This window comes from Amblyomma maculatum, chromosome 5 (genome assembly GCF_055883805.1).
Source record: "Amblyomma maculatum isolate TAMU_Amacu chromosome 5, ASM5588380v1, whole genome shotgun sequence".
Taxonomy (NCBI): Eukaryota; Metazoa; Arthropoda; class Arachnida; order Ixodida; family Ixodidae; genus Amblyomma; species Amblyomma maculatum.
Genome location: NC_139348.1, coordinates 53,037,759 through 53,049,255, shown reverse-complemented (window position 1 = coordinate 53,049,255; position 11,497 = coordinate 53,037,759). Strand labels below are relative to the sequence as shown.

Below are 11,497 nucleotides of genomic sequence, written 5' to 3'. Positions count from 1 at the left end.
GATAGTCATATCGCTTTGCGACTGTCATTACTGCGTATTTGATGAACAGTTCCTGGTTATGAAAGGAGGCTGGAACGTTCTCAACAATTCTTAAAAAAAATTTTTGTTATAAAAATATTTTTGGAGGTTTCCTTGAGTTGTGGACCCCCAGACTAAATGGCAGTGGGTAATTCTAGAGGAAAATAAGGTATTGTAAATTAGCTTCAAAATATTTTGATGAAATATTTAGCGATGACGGTAAACGAGTCCTATTATATGAGATAGCTTTCTTGCAACTGCATCAACTTGCGCGTCCCAAGAAAAATTCTCTTCAAAGATGACACGTAGCTCCTTGAACTTAGGCAAGAGGTCGATCGGCATTGAGTTTAATAGAACTGGTTGATCGACTAAAGCAGGTTTATTTTTGCTTCTGAATAACATTGCTTTTGTTTTCACAGTGTTTAGTTTTAAACCGTTTACACGAGCCCATTAATTTAAATTTATCCAGCGTATGGTTTGCTTTGTGAACGTGCTCATTCCCTGTACTACCAGTTTCAAATATGCTTGTATCATATGCATAGATAATATAGTTAGTTTTGGAGCTTATAGTTAAAATGTCATTTACATATATAATAAAGAGAAAAGGGCCCAAAATGCTGCCTTGTGCACTGTAAACAAAAATACACCCTTAAGGGTGGATATCAATGTCTATAACTAACACCCTTACTCCCTTCAAAAAGGATAATTTTAGGTTGAAATGTACCCTTAAAAAGGGTAATGTTTCATAATTTTTCCCTTTTGCAACAGTAACTGGGGAAGGTGTTTTATGCCAGTTACACCCTTTCACAATGGGTGTAAAAAACATTTTTTACCTTCGCACCCTTTTTTTAATTTTGCACTTTTATACCGTCCTTATCGTTTTGGAAATTGCTTTACTACGTACTGCGTGGCCAAGCAATGCTCAGTGAAATGATCAAGGCCTTGCACTTCCCAAAATATCCAGTATGTGCTGCAGACAACACAGCTGCTTTCTCTTGGTTTGAGAATGTTTAAAACATGTCAAATATTCAACGAGAATGAACACACATGAAACTGTTCTCTTGGAAAACCATTTATTGAAACCATTCAGGGGACATGACAGACATACATGCTATCAAAAATATGACTTTGGCTTCAAGGCTAGAAGAGCAGATTCTCAATGGCAAGAACAATGTGCTTTACCATGGCCTGGTTTTTAGGCAAAAGCAGTTTGATGTGCTGCTATGAAGCGCTGAATGATGTGCATCACGCCTTTGTTACATAAACACCTAAAAATACCTGATCAAGTATACAAAAAGCCATTGTGCTGCCATTCATGCTATAGCGCCTTCTATGATATCTGGAACTCTGAGTACAAAATTAAAAAAAAAAGATCTCTTGTGCCTCTGCGAGGATGATGCTGGTGAATCCGATGCATGGTGTATATAGCTTCTCTTTGTCCTGAATAAGAAACAAAAAGGAAGAACAGAAGTTAAAATGATCGCTATTTCTACAAATGACAGCATTGTTACCATCTACTGGCTTACAAATTTGTATCACCAAAAGCTGTTATTGCAGTTTGATAAAATATTTCACACTTTAGAACCTGCAAGGCACAACAAAGCAGCCCATCTTCAAAATTTATATAAAAAAACTGTCTAAGTCTAAGGTTTTTCTTTTTTTAATACCAGTCTATAAGCCCTTTTCATCAATTTTTCCTGGCTATCATATTCAGTGCAGTGTTTCGAACAGCCAGATCAGACACAAATGTGTGGAACATTGTGGCACTGCTTCAAGTACCTTGGTTTTTGTCCCTCTTCAGGCATCTATATGTAGAAGGCATTTTTTTATGGAGTGCAAAAATCCTACTGAATAAAATATGTTGCACCAATAGGCAGATCTAGTATGGGGGTCACATATATAATTAAAGAGTTCTACTTATGCACATTACCATTGGAACTTAGTCCTGAAGAGGAATGTACCATCAAAACTGATGCTCCATTCTCATGCACAGAGGAATGTGATTACTATCTTCAAATGTTTTTGCATAGCTTTGCTCGAATAATATTTGCAAAAATACAAAATAACATGCGTCCAAATCTAAAATGCATCTTTCAGGCTCGACATAATAATTACAAATATTACAAATGAAATGAGACTACGATTTCTTTCAACAGTATATGAGGGTCTAAATACCAAAAAAATATTCCACATAGCACACACTTTGTGCAGCATAATGCTAGCTTAACTCACCAAAGGCACAGAAGTTGCTCCCTCTGCTCTCGGTTGATCCAGATGTTTGGACAGCAAGCAAAAGATGCATGCAGCTTGGATGTCTGTAACATAAAGACACAAAAATATGCCAAATTTAAGGTTTTGGTCCAGTCTTGGTTTAGAAAGAACAAGGCACTATGAAAGCTGACAATAAGATCTTCTGAGCATCCTACTGCTCACTGTCCACCAAAAACCAGAGCTGGATCAGTGAAAATACTGAGAGCAGGAATAAAATTATCTGAAGGTGATATGATTTGGAAGCTTACAAACTGTGACTAAAATGTATGCATTGCCCTAGTAGATGGCCACACATTCATGTCACGATATCAGAGGAGCCATTCCACCACAACGAAGTTTCCCTCTAATGGTGCTTAAGCCACAGCGCTAGAATAAAGGATTACAGTGATGCATTTAGGCCTGATCATGTGCCGAAATTCAGAAGCATTCAAGTTCCGTGCCTCGTTCCATTATGAGTCCTGTGTTTTGTTGCCTAGAACCATTACTTAGTTACCCTTTCTATCGTTAAAATTATGGGAATCAAGAAACCAAAATCCGGGAGTGGCCCATTGAATCTGGTAATCACAACTGAGTCAGCTATACTGAAATTAAGCTAGACATAAAATCTGGATAAATTTGGATGAGGTCAAATTTCAGGAATCCAGAGATTGGCCAAGTTTTCGACATGGCCCACCTAAATTTGAAAGTCATTGCAGAACTGGTCACACTCAAATAAGATTAGGCACCAATTTTAGACAAAATTGCAAGAATTTAAATTTCAGATGGGACCTGAATTTGTTTGGAGGTATGCACTGAATTCGGCATACTCAAATTAGGTCAGACATTGATTTTCATCAAATTTTGGAGGTCCAGGGGGCCGAATTGTGGAGGTTCCCAATCACCATGTGGTCATCTAAATTGGTCATACTCAAATTACATTAGACAGCACCATCAGCCAGCCTATACCCACTGAAGGGCAAAGGCATATCTCCATATTTTTCCAATTAGCCCTTTACTGTACCAGCTGCATTCATTTGACCCCCGCAAAGTACACCTCATCCACCCACCTAACTTTCTGCCTACTGGACCTGTCCTGAATAATACATGTCCTGAATAATAAATGTCCTGAATAATAAATAAGCAAAGGCTTTTCAGACATATGTAGAAAGAACCAACAAATTTGATCTTCCTTCTTTTCCAACAGCCAAGATTAGAGCTGATTTCATTTCGTAATTCAAAAGTAAACATCAAAATTTGGAAAAAAGTCAAAATACCAGGAATTAGCCCCAATTCCTGAATGTTTGAATGGAAGGGAACGAAGATCATGTTTGTTGTTCCTTTCTACAGTGGTCAGAAAAGCCTTTACTTATTTATTATTCAGGACATTTGAAGATAGTTAAGTGCGGCATAGCAGTGGCACGCTTAGGATCAGCGAATAATAAATCATGCGTCCATGCTAGACACAAGTTTCAAGCAGCAGGTCCAGAGGCTCAGGTTAGCCGGCTTTCCGAATCACTTGAAACGCTTGCAATAAAATCCTGAAAAAGATAGTCGTTTGGTAAACATGCTCCACAGGGGCCTTCCAGCAAAAAGAAAAAGAAGTATGCAGTGATATCATACATCCATCAGTTATCCCAAAGGTGTAAACAAGTTGGCATAATATTGCTGTTTCCAGCTCCTAATAAGCTAGCAAGAATTTGTGCTGTTGTTGACTGAAGAGCCAGAGAATGAAAACAAAAATGAAGCAAAAGGAAAAATGCCTGCCAAGTGGAACATGAGTTGCAGTTTGTGCCGTATGAAGAGGGAGTGGTCAACGACATACCTTTTAGGTTTGGCAAGAACTATATAGGCCAAACCGGGAAATTCATGAGAACGCACTTACGCCAACATAAAATGCCTTTGAATAGTGCGCCTTCGTCAAATTTAGCCCTACATTACTGAAACTCACCTGAACAAACCATGTGTGCCTAATAAAAGCATGCACTCCTCTTTTTTTAGAGAGCAAAAGTTATTCAGACGTCAAGATCAACTGACATGGGAATTGCATGATGCCTATTAGGTGTACAAGAACGGCAACACGTACATAACCATCCCTTAAGTAAATATACACGACTAAAAGTTCTTATCTGGATTCCTAATATTATTTTGGGGGTTGGGGGAGGAGTAGCACATGCACTTCTGGTTGTCTTGTCAGTATAATAGCTGTGTATTTTTCAAATAATCTTCAGTTAGTAGCGTATGTCGTTCCTGCTCTCTGTCCCCTATCGCAGCACTGGTAAAGTTTTCGGAAATGTACCAACTGAAATGTATGTTATGTTATGGTATGGATATGATCAATAGTAGAGTGTAGTACCCTTTCCGAAAACCTGCTTGATTACTTTGCTTGACAAATGTCTAAGGTTGACCTAATTTTGTTAGCCATTGCCTTAGTAAAACCTTATATTTAACAGATAGTAAGCTGATTTGTCTATAATTTTCAAGTCCTTGACTTCCTCTTTTTATGAATTAAGATAGTGTTAACAATCTTCCATGATTCCAGTTCTGTTGATGACTCCAGGCCTTACACTTTAAGGATGGCTAGCTTTCCTAGCATGGTATCCCTCCAGTCTACAACAAATCTGTGGTTACCTGATCCTTCCCAGCTCCTTTCCCCCTTTTCATAGTTTCTAAAGCTTTCTCAATCTCGTTCTTCGTCACTGGTGGAACGTCTGATTGATTTTTACAACAGCCAATCTTGCTGTCCTGACTACTTCAGATGATACATAGATTCACCGTTTTAAGGCTGCCAGTTCTTTAGAACACGCTCAATTTTCTTCATGTAATACTTCCTTACGTCGGACACTTTGTACGTGTTGATTACCTTTGATAGCTCTGCCAGTTTTATTGTCGATTGGTTTGGAAGCTATTATACTTTGGCATTTCTTAGTCAAATATTTAGTCTCATTAGACAGCTTACCGGTATCTTCTCTATCCTACCACCTACTTCTACCGTGCACCCAGTAGTGATATCACTGAAGGTATCAATCATCATTTATACACAAAAGTTGTCATCTTCGGTTAAAGCTGAACATCAAAATCGACTTTGGTCGCAACTGATGAAGTGAAATTTGGGAGTCCAGGGGGCCAAATTCTGGATGTTCCCCATCCCCAATCGGATATGCTCGAATAGGTTAGACATATCCAATATCAGCTCAGTTATCATAAAACCAATGCCTAAAACAACTATGGGCAATATAAGCTTTTATTCACACTCATCCTTCTCATAAAGCACCTTTCACTCCCACTTGCTGCCTATGAGCCCAGTCTTGCTCGGTCCACTATTGCTACTTCTATGAACAATGTAAAGTGCATGACTCAATCTTGCAATTTATTCGATATTGCAACTACTCACATTTCTTGTGTCTTGGGACAATACCAATGCATCAGCTTGGAGAACCACTTTCATGTCCCTGTTGCACTGCCATAAGCCCATCGTTCTCAATAAGGTTGAGTCATGCAGGAACTGCAAAGAGACCAGTATAAAAAAACGCCAAACAAAGGAGAGATGTTAACTTGCAACAGTTACTGCATGCAGCAGCAGACTTGCATGATTACAATATCCACTCAGGAAGTGCTCCAAATCACAGCCATATGTTAGAAACTAGGACCGCAGTAGGCATCTGCTCCTGTATTTCTCTGAATAATATCAAATTGTTAAGTAAACCCTTGCCAAGGGAGCACTTTATGAGTAAAGCATGATAGTGCAGTGGCAATGCAACCTCACTGTATCAGTGCACGGCGTGATCTAAACTGCCATTTCTCCCGAGTTGCTTTGCATTAATTTTATACACTTACAAGTCGTAATGATGTTCCAGGCAAGAAGTGGCCTTGTAGTCAGAGTTTATGAATGGTATAATGATTTTCAGTTCTGCCACTTCACACTGATGTCAAACATTTTTTCTTTATGGTTTAGGGCATTTAATACCCCAAAGCGACTCAGGCTATGAGACACACCATAGTGGAGGGCTCTCAAAATTCTAACCACTTATAGTTAACGCGCACTGACATTGCAAACACATAGACACCTTGCTCTTTTGCATCCGCTGCTAAGCGGCTGCCACACATTTTGAGCAATCCAAATTTTTTCAGCATGCCTTCATGTTTTACACTGAATGGCAGTCTTAACACTGCTGTGGATGCTGCAATTGCCAAATATCACAAGAAAAATGGCAACTAAGATTAATGAAATACATTCTTCAGGAAACCCAGTATGTGTGTGCATGAGAGGAAAGGTGTATTACCAAGCCACACGATACGTATATTGGTCCTTTCATACCTTGCAGTTGTGGTGAAGGTATCCAGAGGGGAATATTAATCAGAAACTACTAAGTCTACCAGGCTTCCCTGTAAACAATTTTAATATGTCAATATGCAATTTTTTTATGCGTTAAAGGATGACCTGTGCTACAAACGATCTTCTATTCATCTATTCTATTCATCAACTGTTTTTTTCAAAACTGTTCCCCCCTCTACAGTATGAGCTGCATTGCTTTTTGAAATGTTTGTTGGTGCTTCTCACTTTGTCTTGCATTTGTCTCTTTTCTTTTGGCATTTCATCCTTTGTCTGTGCGGCGTAACATAATTCATTCTGTTCAAATATCTCCTTTCTGTCTTATTTATTCCTTACCTAATGTCACCCTCTAGACTCGTCAGCAATGCCTTCTTAGAACCTCCATCTTTTTCTTCCCTGCCTTCTGTGCGATGTTTCTCACAGTACCTACTGCTATTCGCAGCTAAGTTGGCCCATGGCAATTCACCTACAAAATCATCAATTTTCTCCTACAAACACATGCAAACATCCAACCTGCTTCTTGTGCCTATTCATTGTGTACAATGCACTGCTCTTTAAATGCTGCAGCAACATTTTTTATTTTCTTCAGGTTAAGGGATCATCTATTTATCTTGTACAATGCACTGTTCTTTAACTGCTGCTGCAAAATTTTTATTTTCTTCAGGTTATGGGATCACAAGTACCAAGTTAATATAAGGCCATCTCCAAGGCAGCATCTTTTTGTTCCTTCCCTACTCGCCTTATTCCTTGGGAAGCAAAAACAGAAACTACACCACCTCCCAGACATTGACAAGCTCACTTGTCAAAACATCCACTGGCAGACTGCGGCTGCCCCTCAATCCTTCTTCAGCCTCCTTTGACTTTATGTAGCTTATTGCCTTCATTTTGTTCTGATCTATTTTAATGATAGAATACTGATATTCAGGCCATATTAGTATGCAGACTCTTGGTGCCACACAAATTATCTCACTAGGAATGTTATAGCAGCTTCATACAGCAATTGAGTTCAGCTGTGGCTTCATCTATAGTTGCAGTAAGGGTTGTTGTTTTTTTTCTTCCAACTCTCACCTCTGATAAATTAGGACTTTATATTTGCCTCAGTATTTGGCCTTTTTGAATGAATTATGTAAACGATTGAACCTGAATTAATTTGGTAGTATTGAGGCCCTTGCATATCTCACAATATATTTGGTTTCAAATACAGGCCTCAAAGTAAGCATATAGTGTGTTAGCGTTTTGTTTTAGCACGATTTCAATACCAATCAGCTTTTGCAGCAGCCGTAGCTATTCATTAGTAAAAGGTTATGATGAGAGTGCTAAAGAATTCCCAATTTAATGACACATGAATAAAGAAGCCATGAGAAGCTCCATTTCTGTCTGCTGACATTTACATCAATGATAACTTCTCCACACATTTTGCCTTTCATTCACCTAATGCAGGGTTTTAAGGAACACTGATGCTCAACCTAATTTTCAAAGTGGTCTGAAACAAGTCTCGGCTGAAATCCAACTACCGAGAATGAATAAGGTATTTAGTACATAGTTATACATATTGCTATGAAATAACGAAGCGCCAATGACGAACAAATACAAGTTCCACTACAAGTTGTCCATGTAGAATGAGAAGAAGAAGATTGTTACACTGTATGAAAGAGCACTGGAAAAGAGTAGAGGGGTGAAGCCTCAGTTCGCAGGTTGAGCCAACATTTCAACAAGTGGACTTGCCTTCGTCTGGGCAGAGCGGGCATCACTGGCAAGGGTTTAAATATGCTTTTGATTTTGTTCTCATCTGCCAGACAGCACTGCGATATCATAATGTTGACAACTACCAAGTAGCCCAGCAAAACACCCTGCATGGATATCTAGTCCATCGCCTTAACCGCTCGGCCACCGACTGCACACACAAAAAAAATTCTCAAAAGCATTCTCCAGATGGGGGAGAAGGACATAAAAAAAGAATATTAACAAGACAGTGAACCACAGTGGCAGGTATCGTTCACTGTCCTGTTAATGTTTTGTTTCTTTTTCCTTCTTCCCCTTTGGGAAAAGCTTTTGAGAATTGTTCCCCTGCACATATCAGTTATCAGGACTTTTTGGAATGCATGTTGCTTTTCAAGAAAAGTGTGTCTGCACTAAAACTGCTTTAGGTGCCGACTAATCACTGCAGAAACAAGCATACACTCGCTCCAATCTTCTGAAAAAAAAAAAGAAGGAAAAACCACGTTTCGGGGCTGGTACGGGTCCCTTGTTAACATGAAGCGCTGCATGGAACGACAGCGGCTTAAATATGGTTAAAATTGCATAGTGACCGATTGTAGATCTCTGGAATATTTATATGTGTCCTGCTAAGAGCATGCCCCGTGTTATGCTTTTAATAGGACACGTGGAAATCTTCCAGAGATCTACAATGGGACACTACCCAATTTTATCGCATTTAAGCTGCCCTAGTTCCACGCAGCGCTCCATGTGATCAAAGGACCCGCACGGGCCCCGAAATGTCATGTTTCCTTTTTTTTAGAACATTTTGGCGAGTGTATGTTTGTTTCTGCAATGTTCGCCTTTTGCCAGATGGTAGTCCGTGAAACCCTGGACTATGCTGACTAATCATTTACCCTGCATTGTAGTTTTTCCTGCTGCTGACACTTTTATTTTTTTTCAGGCCACTGGAACAGATTCGAGACTGAAAAATCCATACTGAAGAAATTTTTTCTCTATTTTTCTTTCAGTTCTTGACCTACTTTCTTCTCATGCACCCTCCTCCTCCTCAGCTTTTCTTCAGCGTATTTAAACCCCTGCCAGTGATGATTTCTCCGCCCAGATGAAGACAAGCCAACTGGTCAAAACGTTGACCTGCGAACTTAGACATCTCCCTCTGTCCTTGTTCAGTGCTCTTTCATACAAGTTGTCCATGACACTTAGTTTTATTTGTTCATTGTTGACGCTTCTTTATTTCATAACATGCACCAAAGAACAGCAAAAAGTTCTACTAGAGTGCTTACATACATATTGCATTATTTATGTACGATGAGAACACAAAAGGAGAACACATAATCCAACTTAAAAAGAAGCACTGCAGCCAGAACACGCACCATTGGTTCACATGCCGCTCCTGAATATTTTCCAGCTGCCACAAATTCAGTGCTGTGAGCTCCCATGTGGTATGTCCTGCAGACATAATGCAATGCCATCATAAATACAACTGAGCAATGTGGCCAGAACAAAAATGTGGCAGAAGTGAGAATAAATAAAAGAAGCTCTGTAGAGGTTATCACGCACCAGTTTTTCACACACGGACAATATTTCTCACTTCCCATTTTTTCTTTTATACACCTATACTTAGCACCGCAAAACATTGGCTTTCCGTTCTAAGCAATCTGACAACTGTGAATGCATTTTCATTTTTTGTTTCAATTAACAAATTGGTCATTTATACACTATATTTTCTTAATTAGCAACATCAAGCGTTCTGTCTGAGCATTCTCTTGCCTTTACACCCTCTTTTTTAAATATATTTTTTAATTCATCAATGATGAATTAAAATAATTGCATCAACTCTTCATCACCTATTACACGCCAATCAATCATCAATCACTAGAAGCCCAAATTACCATGATCAATATTTTTATGTACTCTTTTCGGCATGCTGTGCCAACTACTACTACAACTACTGCTAGTATTACTACTACTACTACTACTAGTAATACTATGCCGACGACTTTTCGACCGAACGTGCGGCATAAGTTGCCACTTAAGCTGAAGACAGAATGAAATAAATGGAAAGCAATCAGATGCACAAACCAGCGGCCAATGCCTGTGGAGAAGATAGAGAAAAATTTTTCTCAAATATTGTGCTTACGCAATGCATCACATAGAGCTAAAATTCAGCCCATGAGCGCTTATGACAGTAAAAATTGACATGCGCGAAGGAACCTTTGGGCGAGATGGAAATCGACCAAATGCATTCTTCTTGCCTTTCAAACTTGTCAAATTTTAAATCTGGCAGAACGCAGAGGTCCTAAAGAGTATGCGCTAGTAATCTCTAACATGGATGCATGGCTTCCAGTTATAATCGTGTAAATCGAATGATTTCTCTATGTTTACTGTTCAGCGCACCCCCCTCCCTCCCCCCTCCCCGTTAGTGTTGCAACCGCTCTCGGCGGAGAGCTCCGAACAAGTCTGTAACGCTTGCAATTTCCTGAACGTCGAACTCAGCAGTATGACAGGCATACTTTCTGTAAAACATGCGTTCTAAAATTCGCACCCACCATATGCCAGTGCATAAGATCGCTTACCTTTAGAGGGAGGTCGAGCATCGTCGTGAAGACAACAAAGAGCGCAAAGCTTCATAGGGATTAAAAATAAAACAGCGCAAAACTCACAGACGAAAGAATAGAAACAGACACCACAAGCGCACCTCGCATGTCGTCTGTCGCATGTCGCCCCACAAGCGCATGTCGTCTCACCTAAGCCATTCAAAATGACTTAGGTGAGACGACATCACGCATTTTCAGATACGTGGATGATTTCTTAGTATTTGTTGATAAAATGCCTTTTCCGAGGCGTATGGCAAAAGTGATGGGTGTGTTCAAAGCGAATGGTTGTGGTTTACAGTTCACCAATGAAGTCCCGGTTGATGATCAAATAAAATTTTTAGATTTATGTCTGTATACAGAGAAAGATCACTTATGCTGGAAATTTTCGCCGCGGACTGACAAACCTTTACTTAACTATGTATCTAAGCATTCAAAAACCGTTAAAGGCGGGATTGTTGTATCTTCTTTGTCATCGGCGTTATCTAGATCCTGCACACACAGGATGGATCAGAGCTTCCATGATCAAGTACGGAGGCTTAAAGAGGCAGGTTATCCGGATGAGATGATCACTCTTGGATGCAATAAG

The 11,497-nt window shown here is 39.5% G+C and overlaps 1 protein-coding gene across 1 annotated transcript; it reads right to left on the bottom strand.

Moving 5' to 3' along the window:
- Positions 1–1,280: 1,280 nt before the first annotated feature.
- Positions 1,281–10,931, bottom strand: LOC146188311 (uncharacterized). Its single transcript, XM_084603089.1, has 5 exons — positions 10,891–10,931; positions 9,688–9,763; positions 5,660–5,770; positions 2,251–2,333; positions 1,281–1,458 (listed from the first exon to the last, which is right to left on the bottom strand). The coding sequence occupies exons 2-5, from the start codon at positions 9,751–9,753 to the stop codon at positions 1,332–1,334; spliced, it is 387 nt and encodes a 128-aa protein (XP_084459215.1). The 5' UTR covers positions 9,754–9,763; positions 10,891–10,931; the 3' UTR covers positions 1,281–1,331.
- Positions 10,932–11,497: the final 566 nt, after the last annotated feature.

Coding starts and splice junctions, on each gene's coding strand:
- LOC146188311 (XM_084603089.1), bottom strand. CDS start 9,753: ATGGGAGCTCACAGCACTGAATTTGTGGCAGCTGGAAAATATTCAGGA. Junction 5,771..9,687: donor GAGCGGCATGTGAACCAATG/GTGCGTGTTCTG, acceptor GTCTCTTTGCAG/TTCCTGCATGACTCAACCTT. Junction 2,334..5,659: donor TGTCCCAAGACACAAGAAAT/GTGAGTAGTTGC, acceptor TTTATGTTACAG/ACATCCAAGCTGCATGCATC.